Source organism: Pyrus communis, chromosome 17 (assembly GCF_963583255.1).
Source record: "Pyrus communis chromosome 17, drPyrComm1.1, whole genome shotgun sequence".
Classification (NCBI taxonomy): domain Eukaryota; kingdom Viridiplantae; phylum Streptophyta; class Magnoliopsida; order Rosales; family Rosaceae; genus Pyrus; species Pyrus communis.
In genome coordinates this window covers 8,180,511-8,200,378 of record NC_084819.1, presented here as the reverse complement: position 1 = coordinate 8,200,378, position 19,868 = coordinate 8,180,511, and the positions used below count along the sequence as shown (strand labels likewise).

Sequence of the window (19,868 nt, the reverse complement as noted above, 5' to 3'; positions counted from 1 at the left end):
TTTTTTTCCGCGACAATTGAGGGTTGACCACAGTTAGGGACCGAGAATGGGTTTACCCATGAAGGAAGATTGGGCAAAGAGATTGATCTCCTACGGCGAAAGGAAGTTCCAGGAGCTTGTAAGTTAGCAGCCATCAGAAAAGTTAAAGATTAAGAGGCAGTTTTCAGGTTGGGGGTTTGAATGATAAGATAGCAAGGGGATTATGGCAATCAAACTTAACACCACCACCCTTAAATAGAGGATTAAGGTGTTGTGCATAACATAACCAACAACCAAATAATGATGACCAATATCGCAGTTATTTGTGCATAGTGAAGTTATCTGTGCATGCAAACATCGCGCCCCCAAGGTGCATAGGGGAAATGAAATGCCTCTATATTTAGTCGTGGTTGCCCAAATGTGGCACATAGAGAGCATAACCTCCTCACCAATACTTTGCATGGCAAGACGAGATGTCCCTACAGTTATTCGTACCCTTTCATCTACCAACGTGGGTGTTAAATCAAAACCGTAACTTTATTATGCATGGGATGATGGTTTATGACATTTTGTAACACTAAAGCCTAGAAATTAAACCCTGACGATGGTTTGGACACATGGTAGGGTATGACTGGATGTTTAAGCCAACAACAAAGGTTACAATCAAAGCTCCCATCCACTACCAGATTTACCACGTGCGTGGCCGAGATTTATTCTCGTCATAAACATTTCCCCCGCAAAAAACTCCATTGCCCACCAGTTGTTGGTGCATGAAGTATCCATGTGGCATGATCAGATAACGTCGCGTGGAAATATGCTAGGAGTATTGAATTTTTATGAAAAAAAAAATGATAATAAAACATAAAAAAAATGTTTAAAATCCCCAAAATTTATGGAGACGCTCGAGATCACATCCTCTACATGATGGACACATTCATATGGCGATGTGGAATTTTGGAACAATCGAAATGGTGGTGAATAGTGTTTTCACTAGATTAGCCATAAATTTGTAAAAAATGGGGAAAAATAACAACAATGCTTGTATGGACAAGGGCTACAACTTTTGTGAAGGATGGAAGTCCAATCCACGTATTGATAATGCAGAATCTGTGCGACCTATAGTAATTGCCGAATTGTCATTTATGTTTGCGCCTTATTTTGTCATCACCTTTAGGGTTTATCGGTCAAATTTTTTTTTTTTTTTTTGAAGTATCATCTTTTAGTGGATTGGAATAGATGAATGGTTCAGATCGTTCACATCGCATTTGAAGTTTTGTAGTTTGATGAAATATTGCTCGATGTTTACTAAGTTTCTAAAACATAGAAAACATCGACCAATATTTCACCAACCTGTAAATTTTCAAATGTAATGTGAACGATCGAAACTGTTCATCTGTTCCAATCTACTAAAAGATGATACTTTGAAAAGAAAATATTGACCAAGAAACCCTAAAGGCGATGACCAAAGAAGGCGCAAACATAAGCAACAATCTTGTGGTTACTATTGGCTACAATGGATTCTGCATTATCAGTACGTGGGCTGGACTTCCATCCTTCATGAAAGTTGTAGCCCTTTTCTATACGAGCGTTGCTGTTACTTTTCCCCATTTTTTCCATTTATGAAAAAATAGCTTCATTTTTTACTTTGCCAATCTAGTGAAAACACTATTCACCACCGTTTCGATCGTTCCAAAATTCCACATCGCCATATGACCGTGTCCATCACGTAGAGGATGTAATCACATGCATCTCCCATAGTTTTGAGGGATTTTTACATTTTCTTTTAATTTTTTTATCATTTTTTCCCATAAAAGTCCAATACTTCTAGCATATTTCCCCATGGCATTATCTGATCACACGCCATGTGGATACTTCAAGCGCTATCAGCTGGCAAGAAATGGATTTTTTAGGGATCATTTTCTCTCCAAATCCTTAGGTCTTTGTAGAAGCTAGAAAAAGGGGAATTTAATCCCAAGTTTTCACCTAAGTCCCTTTAATTGCTCTCAACACAATTCATTAACTCCTATCTCATATCCTTTCTTTAATTCCCACCTCTCTTTGCATCTTTAATTCCCAACTCTCCTTACATATGTGTTGAATCAGTAACTCCCCTCAATCATGTTAACAACACCTAAGTCGCCTCCTCTAACCCTATCCAGTACACTAACACCTTGCAGATTCATTTTCAATACGCCAACAGCCATAACTCATCCTCATTTGAGCGTTAATACCCGACCTCAAAAGACCAGTGCAGTCCTATTTCATAATCCTTCTCCCACATCTGTTTGTCTTATACCAAATTCCAAATCTGAGAAAATAGTCACCATCAATACAGCCCCTGACAAATAACTAAAGTGTGGCAACAAGCGGCCACAGTCAGAGCGTAGTGGTGGTAGGCGTCATTACAACCGTGTGTTTTCAAGTATACATTGGTCAAAACATACTGTTATGTTTTGCAAGAAGAACCACGTACAGTTGGTTGGGGAAAACAAACACATTTGCCGTTAGTTGAGATCTATTGAAAAGGTAAACCAAGAATTAAAAACAGAGGCAACAGGGATTCTTACCTCCATCCGCCACATGAAATACTTAAAGAAACACACTATGCATGAAGGGGTTAGTGGTAGGACAACGGACACAAGTACTCATAACAACTCATAAACACACACACAACTAAAACCGCGAAATGTCACACCCCATTAAATAAATCTCCTATAGATACAAGGCAACAGTGTGACTCCCATTAGTTTGATGGGTTTGACAAATTTTGTTCTTATCTCCATCGTAACTGCAAGGGATATAATCTCTTATCTTATATATTTACTACTCGTTCTTATGTACATTTTGCGCACATTTTTTAAGTATATCATAAAAGCTTCAGTAACCGAGTAAAATGTTATTGTCATAGAACTGCATAAGGTGTCACAAAACTCATAAAAGTGCATCATGTGCCATAGTTCGTATCACAAACACTCATAAACATGCATCATGTGTCACATTTCTTGTAAGCCAATGTTGGTGTTACACTCAAACTTTGTAAAACAACCATGGCACAGATAAATAATAGTTGATCACCCATCCTAAAACACTTCATTGTGTACCTGGTAAATGACTTCACAAATGCAACACAATGCAACCTAGCAAAACTTTTACATGTATTGCACCAACAAAAACACCCCCAGTGAACTAAAAGAAATTAAAGGTATAAGATCATTGTACCCCTCTCTCAAGCAGGCAAAAACACCCTAGTAAACTTATAAAAAAATAAAATAAAAAAAAAGTATAAGACCACTATACCCCTCTCTCTAGCGGGTAAAAACATTCTCAATGAATTAAAAAAATAAAAATAAAGGTATATGACCATTGTACCCCTCTTTCCAATGGGTAAAAACACCCACAATGAGCTAAAAAAATTAAAGGTATAAGACCACTATACCCCTCTCTAGCGGGCAGAAGGACCCCCAATGAACTAAAAGAAATTAAAATTATAAGATCACTGTAACCCCCAATGAACTAAGAAAAAAATTTAAAATTATAAGACCAATGTACCCCACTCTCTAGCGGGCAAAAACACCCCCAGTAAACTAAAGAAAATTAAAATTATAAGACCACTATACCCCTCTCTCTAGGGGGCAAAAACACCCCCAGTGAACAAAAAAAAAATTAAAATTATAAGATCACTCCCCCACCCCTCTATTTGTTTCCCTTTCAATGCGCGAAAGTATACATCATTTGTCTGCCTTAATGACACCAGCGCACAACCACTATGTCCAACCCATGAAACTGGGTCATAAATGACCCGTCACTTATTGAAAATGGTATCCAACATCATTTCAAAATTTTGAGAATACAAAATGTCGCCGCCCTCTCCCACATCAACAGTTACATCATAAAGTTGCCTTCTCCTCCCAAAATCCTCCATCTCCCGCCAAGCCTCAAACATCATTCTAGTTGTTGTTTTGTTTTGCTTCTTGTCATTTGCGTAACAATACGTGGTGCTTTCTTCATTTGCGTTGGCTTCAGAGTCTTTGCTTCCAAAATAGCCGACGACATACATCATTCCTCAAACTAATTTCCAATTTGGTGAGTTTCGAAATATTGAACCTTACAAATAAATTTGGTTATTTATGTTAATTTGATTAATTATGGAAGTTGGTTGATGAAACTAGTTGAATTTGGGTTCAGAGTGGGTGAAATTATTCGAAAGTACTTGATATTTGTGGAATTTTTGGAAAATTTGTGTGGGATGTGGGTTTATGAAATATTGTTGACAGGTTATGTATAAGGGAAGGAAGGGGTAGGTCATTTTTTAAAAAATTTCTTTTAGTTTTATTGTTTAGTTGCGAATGATTTGCATTGATGAATCATTGTTAATCATATGAATTGAGCTGATATTATTTTAGTCATCAAGGTTTGTTCACCTTAGATGTAAGGTTATGAAGACTTGTTGACCTGTTGTGCTGTTGTGATGGATTGATGAATTTGGTTGTTATCAGAGTATATATTGTTCAATTGTGTTGTGTTGAATGCTTGTATTATTATATGTACAAGAGATGGCTGCTCAGAGGGTTGAACTAGCAACAAAAGAGGAAGAACTGTATAGGGGAAGGGTTAACAACCTCTCGCAAGCAAGTCATGTGAGAAAAGTTTAATGACCCATAACTTGCTCGTTTTAGGGCATCTTGCTTTGGACATATAGAGAGTATCAATCAACTAACCTTTAGTGGGCAATTGATCCATGAATTATCGCTTCGTAGAATGGCTAATCAAGGGGTGAAAGATTTAGAGGGACTGATATATTTAATAAGCTGTGAAGTGACGCGGTTCACGAAGAAAGACTTTTGGCTCATTACAGGGATCTGTTGTGACGAACCCTATGATATAGAGGTTGAGCCTTCCAAAATTAGGCTTATGACTATTTTCCTCACAAATTTGGTTTTGTTGGAGAGAGTAGCAAGGGTAAGGGCACGAAGGGCAAGGGTAAAGTAGAGCATAAAGGTAGCAAAAAGGTTTCAGTGACTTGTGCAGAGCTTGAAAGGGCTTTTCAAGAATGCAAACATGAGGACGATGCATTCAAGCTGGTGCTGCTATACTTCACCGAGGGTGCGTTGATAGGGGCAAAGGGTAATGTGGTTGTCAACCTATAATACTTTGAGCTCATAGACAACATGGATAAGTTCAACATTTATTCATGGGGTGCAATGTTGTTTGAACAACTATAAGACAACCTCTTTTTTGCTGCTTCTAGGAGAGGGAGATGAAGAGTGGAGGGTGATGTGGTACAAGATGATGAGGAGGAAGAGGATGAAGGGAGAGGATGTAAGAGGAAGCATTGATCATGATGAAGCTGCAAGGAGTTTAGTTATGCTTTTCAAGTTTTGTTAGTTTCATTGAGCAATAATATTGTTTAAATTATTGTGATTGAGTACTAATTCAGTTTACATGCAGGTGTGGGCATCTGAAATAATTCTCCAACTGGAGAAGCCATTACAGTGTTGCAAGATGACTGATCCCGTAGCCATCCCAAGAATTCTCTTGTGGGCGATGACGAAAAAGTAGCCCGTCCATGAGTAGCTGTAACTGTACATAACTGAGAGTTGAGAGGTATGACTTAATTTGAAAGTTTATGAACTTGATGAATGGTGTGAATATGTGTGAATATTTATGAATGTTTACAAATATAATTTTGACAAGTTGCATTAAATGGTAGCCAGTGAGGATTTGGGAGATTGTGCCACTGAACCAAAGATGAACAAAGGCTACTAGACATAGGGCGATGATACCAATGTGGTGATGCCTGATACCTACACTCCCGATACAAATGATGTAGGGGAGTTAAAAGTACAAATAAGGGAGTTGAAGGTGGCTTTGGCACATTTGGTGCATGACAAGGATATTTCAGAAAGGAATGTCTTGAAAAAGGTGGAAGAGTTGATCGAGGAGGTCAAGGAATTGAAGAGGAAAGTTAAAGTAAAACATGTGGAGCAAAAGAATAAGGAAGAAGATGACGAACACAAAGATGTGGAAAAGGAAGAGGATGAGGATGAAGAAGAAGAAGAATATGGAAAAGAAGAAAAGGAAGATGAGGGAAAAGAATAATAAGAAGAAGAAGAAAAAGAAGATGAAGATCAGGATGAAGAAGAAGAAGATGAAAAAGAAGAAGATGATGAAGGAGAAAAAGAAACAGAAGAATGAGAAGAAACCCAAAAAAAAAAAAGAAAAAAAAAAAAGAAGTAAAGAATGTGGTGGAAACTATGTGGTTGAGGCCATAGAGTATTTCTATCAATTCAAGAAGGTGAAGGAGAATCAGAAAAAGTAAGCAATAATTGACGTTTAGATTTTATGCATTGAAATTATATTGATTAAACTACTACAATGATGAGCTTATTGTTTTTTGGTTACATTGTTAGTCTGGATGTTCAGTTTGAGAATGCAGATGTTGGAAACAACGATTTTTGGAGGTGGCTCTTTGAAAAGGCAAGGTGGCTGTCAACCAATGTAAGTGACTAAACCCTATTTGGTTTGGAGTTATAAAAATATTTTTGGATTACGTTCGTGTCATAGTTTAATTACAATTTGTGTATTGTAGCACATTTATTTGTAGCTGTATCGACTCATCACATACCAAGGAGGCTCGGAAGGTAGGGAAAGTGTTGACCACGAACACAACCAACTGGTTTTTGGTAAAGTATCCAACCATTTCTACTAATATTCTAAAGTTTGGAAATTTTGATGTTGGGTGTGTTTTCGAATGCTTTAAGTGTTGTGCATTTTTTTTTATTCATTTTCTAATTGTGGACAGACTTACTGTGAGCGCTCCTATAATGCAATGATAGCTACAAGAACAATTAGAGGCTGCAAAACCGATGTGCCCAAACAATTCTTACTCAATGAAGGGGGAGGGGAAGCCCTTTTCTACATCATGGTTGGTGGATGTGGAGAGGGTGTATATGCCTCCCAACCTTGATCACCATTGGGTTGTCGTTGAGATGAATCTTGCAGCTAAGAGAATAATGGTGTATGACTCTTTGATGTCTAAAACCAGCGCACGTAAAGCAAATGCCAAATTGGCTCCCCTAGCTTCCGTATTGTCGGATTTCCTCCAAAGACTATCGAATGAGGTGAAGAACAGACCTTGGCCCATCATCCTATGTCCAAAGTCCCCAAAGCAAGCCAACAGGTGAGTTAAAATTTAATTAAATTGTTGATCAATTTAAATTGAATTGTTTGTGAATTGGTTTTCAAACTTATTGAATTGTTGTGTGCGACAAGGGGGATTGCAGTATTTTACTTTAAAAGTGATTGAGTTCTTGTCTTGTGGCTTTCCTTTGGATAGAATTATGGCTGCCAACGTCCCCGAAAAACAACTGAGGATGGCAAACAACATTTTGCACGGCCTTCACAATGTGTAGTGAGTGGTGCATGATTGAAAATTATGGTTCAGAAAGTATTTTCTGTACATTTACCACTGAAGAATAATGGTAGTCCATAAATAAGTATTCCATTGTTTGTATATGGTGTTGGATAAGTTTTTAATTTCTTGAGATAGTTTGTAGTTTGTTCATATGAATTACATTTGTTCAACAATTGGTTCATTGTGGATGTTTATAATTGATTTCTCTACATTATTACTTCTTCATTACCTCCTTCCATATTGCTACTCATTTTGGATGACTTAAGTGACATCCCTCGCACTTTTATATACTGAAACAATGTTTGGGATATCTAAAACTGTCCCTGATGTTTTATTGTGGTGTCACAATTACTCAATCGAACCTTATAGGTAATGAAGGTTTGTCACAATATATGAAACCATCACCTATGTGTCATGAACGTTTGTGAACGTTTATGAATTAGGAACTTAATTCTTAAGAAGTTGTGACAGTTCTAACAACCAACCATTATGTGTTATGAAAGCTTGTGAATGTTTATGAAAAACACACCCGACAGAGACAACCCTAATCTACCCTCCCTTGCCGTAAAAAACTAAACAAAAACAAAATTAAGGTTATTGTATTACTGGGTCACAACCGCAACCCAGCTTCAATCCACCTTAAATCCGTTCCTCTCTTCCCTTCTTTTTCCCTCTTCAACATGCACAACCCCTCTTTCCCGCTTGCTCTTGTTTCCGTCCGTTAGACAAAAGCTACCAGTTAAATTAAAAAGTTGAAATTTTTCTAAATCCACCAGGTTACAACAACTTGATTCTATGCATGAGCTCATCCATTCTCAGCCGTTATATCCTTGTCCGCACGGATGGTCCGCATATTAGAAATGCCTGTGGTTGATTTAGAATTGGGCTTGAAAAATGGGTACCCAACATATATATATATATATATATATATATATATATATATATATATATGTATATAAAAATATTGATTTATATCTCATTCAGTTCAATTTGGTTTCCGAAACCCCCAACAAAGTAAAAACTATCGGTTCGATTAGATTTTTTTTTGGGTTTTTCGAGCCCACCTCTAAAAGTGACACTTAAATTTTGGGTTTCAATATAAAACTTGAGTTCAAACTGTAGCACACATTAACACGAAAAAATATTATTGAACAAAAAAAAAACAAAAAAAACAAAAAAAAAAAAAAAAAAACTGAGATGTGACTCTTAACCATCTCAAATGCATGTACCGAAATTAAAAACTCAAATGTAACGAGTCAAATCTTGAAACATATAATACAAGAATAATGTTTGTTTAAGAATAGGGAGATGATTTGTGAATAGGAAGAGGAAACCATAAAACTCAAAGCAACCAACCTTATTCAATTCAAGTAAAAGAATGTCTTGTAATATATAAGTAACCACAGAATGACGATGCTTATTAGTACCGTGGCTCGAGACAACACAAATCTCATACGTCCTCAATCCCACCATCCCGTATTCCGCCAAAAGAAAGACTTCGTTTCATTTGTACCATGCGATCTACATATCAAAATATGGGGGAAGTACATGGTTCATGGACCAAATAATTTGGAATAAAATTCTCTCCCCCTTAATCTCTCTCATTTTTTCTCCCCTCTTATATAAACGATTAAACTTAAATCATGTCAACGTCTTATTTTGAATTTTAATATAGAGAGAAAAAGATAAAATAAAAAAAGTATGAGAAAAAACGAGAAAAGGGAAGAGAAATAGGAAGGAATAGAATCTTACTTTAAATAATTTGACATTGAATGGATTCCTCGCCCCGTGAAATTGGAATCGACAGTACATGTAACTAAAATATTAAAGTCAGAAGAAACAAAACCCAAATTACAACTCCCTAACAAATTGCCCCATCTCTATCCCTGTATATCAGAGGTTGCTTTCAAATCTACGTTGTAATATTCGGAATCGGATCCCTTCCGAATCTAAAGGAACTGAGCCCACTAATCAATGAATTCGGACTATTGAAATTTGATCTAACGGTATAATTATTATAACTTTTAGAAGGCTCCTCTGTTTATAACCGTTTGATCAAATTTCAATGGTTCGAATGCATTAATTAGTGAGTTCAGTTCCTTTAAATCAGGAGGGGATCCGGTTCCGTAATATTCTGTGGACAACTCTCAACCCTTTCACATTAACCCAAATATCATTTTCTTGGTCCATGCAATGCAATGTTCAAACTTGAAAGCAACAGCCGCAGAGCACCTGCTTAACTGTAAAAATTAAAAAGTCGAGGGGAACAGTAGATTTTTGGAACCCTAGTAAAGCATGCGTACCTAGGCTATTCTATCCGATTCAACTTCACTCTTATTAGCCCAAACTTATAGGTGCCCAAATCATGTTTTCAAATATACTTTTCAGAGAAGATCTTACTTGGGTTTTGTAAGACAAAAGATTAAGATTTCTTAAACATAACTAATTACTAGCCTTTCTGCACGCATATGAATATTTTTTGAATCACGGCACGTTATGCGGGATTCATACATTTTAAATGTATTAATATGCGTGAATTGTTTCAATATTTTTTTTTATTTCATTATTTTTTATGAGTCAAATTAAAAACATAAAAGAAACGCAATCATCATCACTAACAACTCAGTACATTTTAAATTGCACCAAGAGAGAAAGGTCGCTATATATCATACTTCTGCTAACCTAGTAACAATGACTTCGATTGACACAAAGTCTCAATCAATCCAATACCTATTTAACAGTAACAAAATAAGTTAAACCAGTAAATGGACGAAAAAGCAAAGAGGTCCGAGAGAAGTATTTTTACTTTTAACAGTGGTAAACACATTATTCCAACATTTGAAAGGACCACAACATACACAAATCAAGGCTTTTTGTTCAACTCTTGTCTCCCATCTACTCAAAATACTCATTTTCGCAGAGCGAAAAAAGTGAAATTTCTATAAACAATTAGGATTTCTAAAGTATAATTTAGAACTTGATCTGAAAAGGATTACTCACACCTTTACTTTCTTCATTTCAAGTCCCTCCACGATCAGGTTTCTTTTTCTAAACTTTTTTTCTTCTATTTATTAGGATTTCTAAAGTAAAATTTGGGGAAGGAATGTGTTACAAATAGAGAAAATAATATTTAATAAACAACTAATTGTATGATGATTCGATACAATGCGCGTGCAAAATGCCTTTTTTTTTTTATCACCAGTGCTATGCACCTCTTAAGATGCTTTGAACGTATTTAAAAATAGAGAAAATATTATTTCATAAACAACTGATTGTATGATGATTCTGATAGGATTTTTACCACCTGCAAAAGTAGGGACTTAAAAATATTTGCAAGAGTACAAGGTTATCGTAGTATAGCACCTCAAGTAAGGTCATTCTCCACATGGATTGAATGAATAATTTATGTTAAAACCAAATCTTAATTAATTATTTGAAAACAATGTTCGGAAACGGTTGATTTAATGACCTAAAATATTAAAAACGAATTTAATTAAAAACAATTAAATAAATTGGCAAAAAAAAAAAAAAGAATATTGTTTGTAAATCTATTTAAGCACTAGTGAAATGACCCAAAAATTAACTTAGAAGCTAATTACGGTGATAGGCCAAAAATACAAGTCATGGCTTATCTTTATGCTATTAACCAAAATAAATTTCTTTTCTTAACGATTATTAAAATATTTTAATTTCGATTATTTTATGGTTGCATCCAACCTTCATGTTAGACTGTCTACGTACCCTACGAAGGGATCAAGTCATTCGTAGTTCGCCGTCAAAATTAACAATTTTCTAAAATATTCAAATGGCAATCATTTACGATATGAAACTCAAACAATTTAATTGCATTACATGGATATCAAATATGGAATCAGAAAATCGAACTTAGTGTAAAAAGCAGCGTTAGCCCCTTGGCCATGCACTGTCATAGGCAGCGATTTTCGGCGAATGGAAACCCAATTTTCCAATGAATTCCAAAAATTACCAAATTTCATAGAAATGTAGAGCACAACCAGGGGAATAATTTTCATACATGGGCTGAAGGCCAATTAGGCTCGGAAACACCTGAAATTTTCATCGATATGTCGGAAACCCTAGAAATGGGTGTTCCTCAATTCGTCAAATTCACTACTCCGCCATCCCAAACTTATTTGGCTTTGTTCCTGGGCTCAAGAGGAGGCCAAAGGTGATGGTGGATGAAAGAAAAACGTTTCACAAAAGGTGGATCACCGCCGAGAATCACTCGGACCCGTTGGTGGGTTTCTTGCAAAACCAAGGCCAAAACTCATCAATTTTGGTTAGAGATTGAAGAGGGATCGATTGAGCTCAAAGTGAGGATCATTATGGCACTGGTCCCGTCATTAATGGTGGCTGGAATAGGGAGATTTTGTTGGGTCGGGTTGGCAGGTTGAGGAGGATCCGGATTAGCCGATTCCTTTCCTCCCTCATTTTCCTCCTTTTCCTCCTTTCTCCTCTCATCTTTCCATCCTAGCCACACATGTGGCACCCAGATCACTGCTCCAGCAAATCTGGAGCCTTCCAGATTAATGATTAAATGACCATTTTGCCCTTACCTTTGTTGGTTTATATCTCATTCGTTGTAACTCCGTTCCACGAATGGTTTTTGCCTACGCGCTCGTGGGATCGAGCACTATCCAAATATGCCAAAAATACAACAAAGCATATAAGGATAAAATAAGTCTTCGTATAATTTTGTTTAGCTAACTAGGGGCATGTTTATCATTTCACTTATCGAAAAAAAAATTATTAGCCGTAAATATAAATGTGTCATAATTACGAATACGACAACAAAATACTTAATCTAACCAAGAAGGGATTTCACATTTTTCCCTATTTGAATTTCATAATCCAACCACATATTTAAAATAATCAGGGTATTACAACTAGGGTTCCCCAGTCACCAGTAGCAATCCTATATAGTTTTAACAATTACTTATAAATTACACATGCAACTTTGAAGGTTAGGTTTTCCTAATGCATATTCTACTTATGGCATTCAAGTTAGAACGTATATCAAACATGCAATCTATCTGTGCCATTCAGATCAAATATAAACATGCATGACTCATTACGCTTTGTGAAAACTCTTTGAAAAACCATGCAACCCCTAAGACGTGGCATTCGCCCTAGGTGAACTTACAACTATTAACCACAAGAAGCATTCCCCAATTTTAGGGTGACATCCAACAAAAATCCCCATCTGATTACTCATCAAAATATCAAGGTTCTAAAAAGTGCTAGGCGTTAGTCAGGTAACGGGCAGGGGCCTAGTACCTAGGCGGGGCCTAGGTGAATTTGAGTAAAATAATTATATATATCATATAAATTAGTTAAATTTACTATACAATAGATCAATAAACATTGAGTAATACGTTATTTTTGAAAAAATATATACATATATAATGCAAGAGTATAATATAGTCTGGTCTTAAAAAGAAAAAAATAATAAAATATTATATTATAAGAAAATAATATAGTGTTGTTTTAAAACAAAAATAATAATAAAATATTATCTGAATCATTTATATAATATATTTATTAATGGACAGTGGGTAATTATTCTTTATGTTTTTTTAGTATGAGGCTCGTAGACTTTCACACAAAACTAGGCATTTTTTTCACTTTCCCGATTTTCCCTGCTGCCTAATCTCTATCGGTCACCTTGACTTCTCCGTTTAACCCTATATCTTCTTCTCTTCTGAAAAAACAACAGATCAAAACAAGCCCATCCCTTTATCACTCCCTTTAAGCCATCACGGTAATTCTCCATTTTCATGCACAGAAGTTCTGGGAAAGAGGCGGAGCTGCACTGACTTTGAGCTTTAATTCTGTGTGATGCGGTCGTACTCCTCCATCAAGTTGTCGACATCCTCGTCGGTGGTGATAGAGATCAACGAGTCGACTATCGCCAACTTTGGGTTTGCAGTTTCCACAGACGCAGAACAAAGAGATGAGGAATGACTAGCGCCGCCTAGGGCCGCCTAGCTCCACCTAGTCGGCCATCTAGACCCTTTCCAATTTATTGAACGTTTGCCCAAAATCGCCACGGAAGCCCACCGCCCAGCCCATAGGCATCGCCTAAGCTGATTTTTAGAGCACTGCTAAATATCCTAATGGTAGCTAAGCATTAAGACAAAGAAACTGTCACATCCCGGCCCGGGGCGGATCACTTCCCGGGCCCGCTCTACCACCGTAGCACGATATTGTCCGCTTTGGGCTTACCATTCCCTCACGGTTTTGTTTTTGGGAACTCACGAGCAACTTCCCAATGGGTCACCCATCATGGGATTGCTCTAGCCCCCTTCTCGCTTAACTTCGGAGTTCCTACGGAACCCGAAGCCAATGAGCTCCCAAAAGGTCTCGTGCTAGATAGAGATGGGAATATACATATAAGGATCACTCCCCTGGGTGATGTGAGATCTTACAGAAACAGTTTAAACACAGTGATTAATAATTCAAAGTATGCATGCATAATATCATAAGCAATTAAGTAAATACTACATATTCATGACAAGACTATGATTTCGCCCTAGCAAACGGAAATTAGTTACAAACAATCATAAATCAAAATATTATTAAGAACATGGATAGAAAAACGCCTTTTAGGTATAAAAAAAAATGGTTTGAAATTCTCCAAAATAATGCATTCTCTCCCCCCTAATCTAATGGCTTAATAGCCTTATTTATACTACTACAAAATAAAACCCTACCTAGATAGGATCTTAGAATAAAACTAAGAAACATAATAAAATAATAAACTAGCAAATAAAAGGTTTCCTATTTGAACCGAAGTTCAGACTTCTCAGAAAGATAGACTTTTGACTGACCAAATCAACTCCGATTTGGTCCCTAATTATCTCTTTTTAAAGCTTGAGGCGTTCCTAACAAATCTTTAGAAAAAATATTCCTCAAAATATGTCATCTTGACCTTCAAAATACTCAAAACATCTTGAAACGTCAATCTGGGAAAGCTGCGCGGTAGGCCTTCTTTTCTTCGCCACGGTCAAACGGCTTGGTAGAAAAATCTGGAATCTTGACGCAATCATCTTGAAAAACTCACAAATATCCTCTTCTTAGCCACGGTCAAATGGCTTGGTAGAAAATTTTGAAATCTTGACACAATCATCTTGAAAGACTTACAAACATCCTCCAATTGGAATCACTCCAAAATTTGTCCATTTGATCACTTTTTACTTAAGAAATTGCATGCCCTACATTGAAAATACATATCAAAGTATCAAAATTCTTGCAAAATAACTAATAAACTATAACTAAGAATAGGGTAAAATATATGGTATAATATTGACTTATCAGATTCGATACAACAATTGCAATTTTACATAATAAGTCATAGCTCTTATAAATTCAACCAAGAAAAAGAAAATCAAATATTTGGACTAAATGAATAATATTAGACTATACTAGAAGAAACCCGTGAATATTCCACGTAATAGTGAGATACTAATTGCAAAAAAATAAAAAACTGATTGTATCACCGGCACTACGCACCTCTTAAGATGGTTTAAACGTGTTTAAAAATAGAAAAAAAATAATATTTAATAAAGAACTGATTGTATGATGATTCGATACAACAATTGCAACTTCACATAATAGGTCGTAGCTGATAGCACTTATAAATTCAACCAAGAAAAAGAAAGTCAAATATTTGGACTAAATGAATAATATTAAACCATGCTAGAAGAAACCCATGGATATTCCACGTCATAGCGAGATACTAATTAAAAAAAATAAAAATAAAAATAAAAGAACTCTTTTTTCATGAAAAAATTACCCCCGCATTATTTTGGGCTACTTTTGAACTTTTTTATTTGGGGGGCATTTTTGTCCCCTTATTTTTGGTGAAGCCCGTGACCCCAAATGGGTTGCTGGCATTATATATTGGTATAGATATATATGCTAAAAAACTAAACAAATTCTAGGCGTCGAGCAAAAACTAAAGAAATTTTTTTCTATCACAACCCCTGTCTTTGGCTTTGGGGTCAGCGACAATCTTTTTGACAATCATTCTTGGTCTCTTTTATATTTCCCTTTTTGTGTACTTTGTTTTGGTGTAGAATTGTCATTGTGGGACATTGTAGTCGTTGTCATTTGGCCCACATACACAGTAAAAACAAGATTTTGGATCCAGTTATCACGTTTGAAATGAGGTTGAAGCTAGAAGCTATGGAAAATTGCGTCAGATCGGGTTTAACTAGTACAACACTATGGGTTTAGTCGATGTGGAGCTATGGGTCGCTCTCAGATGTCCGGAGGTCTTTTTATTTGTTTTTGTTTAATAATTTTCAAGAATTGTCTTGGAGTTTGGTTTTGAGTTTTCTCTTTATGAGAGTTTGCCAATTTGATTTCTCTTTGAAGGAGAGTTGCTTCATTTTAATTTTTTGTTTTGGTATGCAACCTCTCTTTTGTATCTATGTGCGAAGGGTGAAGTTGTTTGATTTGTTGGATCTACTTCACTTGGTATTCTGCGATCGTGATGGTGATTAGGTGATGTGGTTAGACACATGGGCATCGTACTCCATGTCCCAATATGATTTGAGATTTTTGTGCTCACATGACCTGCATGTAACATGAGATTTAACAGTTTTATTCATGTGTATAATCTTGCAGTTTTCGATGAGCTCGGCTTTCAACGAGTTGCTTGAAGTCTATTGATTGTTTTGCGATTGGTGATGCTTTATTGTAATACTTTTAGATCTAGTTTGCAGGAACCCTTTAAGGGTCAAGTTCTTCAAGACAATGAACTCAAGACCACACGATTTCCTCTTGCTTAAAAGAATCTTGAGTGGAATTTGCAACCACAATTTACGTTCTAAAAAAAAAGGTGATAATCACTATCATTCATTGGGGTCTTGTAATCGTTGTTGCTATTTACACTTTTTTTTCTTCAGAGTAATGCTAAGGAAACTAAATTTGTAGATTAAGTTTTGTAAACCAAATAACATAAAAGTTGATGATTTAATTATTACTTAAGTGTTGATTAATGTATTTATATCTTATTGGTGCCACATCATTTAGTTTGCAAATTTAGTCTATCTAGTATTACCCTTTCTTATTGGTTATATAACGTTATATCTTTTATTTTTTGTGCTTTATTTTCAAGAACTTTTAGCAAGTTTATACTTGAGAATCGAAACAAACATACAAATATGTCTCACTTCTTTTAATCTTATGAACTCAATATCTTCAACCTAGGATTTTTAATAATTTCAAGCGCATATAAAGCGTTGGAGAGAAATGAAGAAACATAACATAAAAAAGTTGACTTAAATCCTGAATGAAACATAATAATAAATGGTGACAACTGATAAGATTCATAAGAATGCCAAGTGCCCAACAGAATATGTGGAGGAGATTCAGACGGTTTCCATGTAGGGCCAAACTGAATAAACTAAACTATAGGGTTTGTTAAACCTATCCACAAACACATTAGTAGTAAAACATGCATCATATATACTGCGCATGATTGGTTTGTTAACAATAATCTGGTTTAACATCTAATTATCACATGACACATTTGCGTGTCTTACAGCTGGTGAAACTACGTTCCACATTAGGAAAACCTGATTTAATTCCCGTTTTGCATGCCTTTTTAGATTTCTTCCTCCCTTTTGATGTGAGGGTTTCAATCTTGCTCAAAATCTGTGGTGCCAACTCTAGCTTCGGCTGGGGTCGGTTGCCAATTTCCCCTTTTTTTCTTGTCTCTTTCTTTTCCTTTTTTTGTTGCTTTTTCTCCTCCTTCTCATCTTGATTTGCCCTCCTATTCTTACTTACCGACATCCCTTTTCCTCGTTCATTTGAGTTTCAATCTTCAGCCATACTTGCCTTGGAGATGGTGCGTAAAGTTTCGATGCTTCGACCAACTCGGGTGTTTCCAACATCACCACCTTCTCTCTGTCCTCTACTGTATTTGGCAGTGTTGCTCATGGTGTTCCATGGGCTTCTTTTTCTTCGGCTGATTTCCTTCAGTTGCTGGTTGTCTTTACTATGTGGTTGTGCGTGGAGAGTAGATCGGGGTTGGATGATGAGATCCACTGTTCTGGCAAAGGCTGTAATAGTGGACTTCCCGATTTTTTGTTTTTTCTATTTTTGGGCCTCAGCTGTTTGGTTGGGCTCTTGTTAGTTTGGTGTTTGGCCAACATTTTTGCTTGTTTATGTTTTTCTGTTTTTACGTCTTTTGTTTGTAAATATGCTTCTTCATAGTTAATAATTGTGACAATCCGTCCCTAATTCTATGATTTTATAATCTTTAAAAGAGTGATTTTTTGAAAATGCCCTTAGAGGCGAGGATGTTTAACTTTCGTTGATCGTCTTTCTGTGACGTGTACTGTGAAATCCCGTCCCTAAAATTTCACTATTCATTACGTATTTCATAATTTAAATTCATATTTTACGTTTATGTTATCTTTATAAGTTAATTTTAATTCCGTTAATTTTAGGAATTAAATTGAACAGTTAAACGTTAATTTTTAATCAAGTGAATTCCCACCTTGTGGGATAAGGCCCAATCAGATTTTTTTTCAAGGACCAATTAGATTAGAGTTTAAGGGCTAATTGGAGGAGAGAGAGACAGCAACTAGGGGAAAAAATAATAAAAAAACAAAGACTACCCAGCCTTCTAGTCGGCTCGTGCACTCGCACCACCATCCAACACTTGCAAAACACTCAATGACTTCCCTTCTTCCATTTCCACTCAAGATTAAAAGGTTTAAGGTCCAATTTCGTGTAGAACTTCACCGGAGCTCCGGAGGGGTTCGACAGTGATTCCTCTGATCCGACAAGTTTCACCACCCACCACCATCCTTAATAAACTCCCCTTGGACCCAAGAACAAGACCCAACCGATGGTAAGGGTGGTGGAGCACCGAGGACAGCGAATTGAAACTCACCCATTCTAGGGTTTTCCAACGGGTGCGAGCTAATTTAGGAACTTACGGATCGGGAATCCGATGTACGGATCTTCTCGAATTGAATTTCTAAGGTTTGTAAAATCCAATGTTGACCGCCACTTGAATTTGCGATTGGCGGAGATCCGACCTTTGGATCATAAAGAAGTTTTTAGTATGTTGTTCTAGAAGCATAGTGTGGACTTTGGGAAATTACAGATCGGAAATCCATGGGCGGATATCCCAAATTGACTTGTGTAGGGTTGTGGACCCTCCTTAGCATATTTCGACGCGCTGATTCCGAATCTACCGTCCATTTTCCGAAGTTCGACCGTTATAGGATAGTTCCTTTATTAGCCGTATTTTGTACGAAAACGCGTAATTTCATTAGCACGTCATATTTACCTAAATGGTTTCGTTTCTAGGCGAAAATGATCACAAAGACACTAGATGCTACGAGACGAGTTCGACTCGATGACATGATCTATAAGTGGGTCTTTTCTTTGATATGTGTGTGTATATATATATATATATGTTAGTTTCCATATATACATTTATAAATAAATTCTCCATGTGATTGCCATGGTTAAAATGATGTTTATAAGAAATGCCTTATGGTTGGGAAAGTATGAAATAATCCTAGGGGATGCTTAGGTAAACTTACTATAAGGAGACGCCTTAATTATATTTATGTTCATAAATAATATGATGTTGACTAGAGTTATCGAGTCACTGTGGCATGACTACATTTATGTTATTTGCTCATCATTGTTGCACCTGGTGTGACATCCCACATCGCCCAGGGGAGTGATCCTTAAATATATATTCCCATCCCTACCTAGCACGAGACCTTTTGGGAGCTCACTGGCTTCGGGTTCCGTAAGAACTCCGAAGTTAAGCGAGAAGGGGGCTAAAGCAAGCCTATGATGGGTAACCCACTGGGAAGTTGCTCGTGAGTTCCCAAAAACAAAACCGTGAGGGAATGGTAAGCCCAAAGCGGACAATATCGTGCTACGGTGGTGCAGCGGGCCCGGGAAGTGATTTGCCCCGGGCCGGGATGTGACAATTGGTATCAGAGCCTAACCCTGGCCGTGGTGTGCCGACGAGGACGTCGGGCCCCTAAGGGGGTGGATTGTGACATCCCACATCGCCTAGGGGAGTGATCCTTAAATGTATATTCTCATCCCTACCTATCACGAGGCCTTTTAGGAGCTCACTGGCTTCGGGTTCCGTAGGAACTTCGAAGTTAAGCGAGAAGGGGGCTAGAGCAATCCCATGATGGGTGACCCACTGGGAAGTTGCTTGTGAGTTCCCAAAAACAAAACCGTGAGGGAATGGTAAGCCCAAAGCGGACAATATCATGCTACGGGAGTGGAGCGGGCCCGGGAAGTGATCCGCCCCGGGCCGGGATGTGACACCTGGTGTTAGTACTTGCCCAGGACCAAGGCCAATCTTTCACGTGTATGTTCACATCTGCACCGCATGCTTGCCTTGGATCCAAGTAGGTGCCAATCCCACTACTACAATATAGGCTATCACCGACGAAGCAAA

General features: G+C 36.9%; 1 protein-coding gene across 1 annotated transcript; it reads left to right on the top strand.

The window, feature by feature from the left end:
* Positions 1-5,772: 5,772 nt before the first annotated feature.
* Positions 5,773-6,078, top strand: LOC137721962 (uncharacterized). The gene has a single exon (XM_068460978.1). It carries the CDS (start codon positions 5,773-5,775, stop codon positions 6,076-6,078), a length of 306 nt encoding a protein of 101 aa, XP_068317079.1.
* Positions 6,079-19,868: the final 13,790 nt, after the last annotated feature.

Coding starts and splice junctions, on each gene's coding strand:
- LOC137721962 (XM_068460978.1), top strand. CDS start 5,773: ATGCCTGATACCTACACTCCCGATACAAATGATGTAGGGGAGTTAAAA.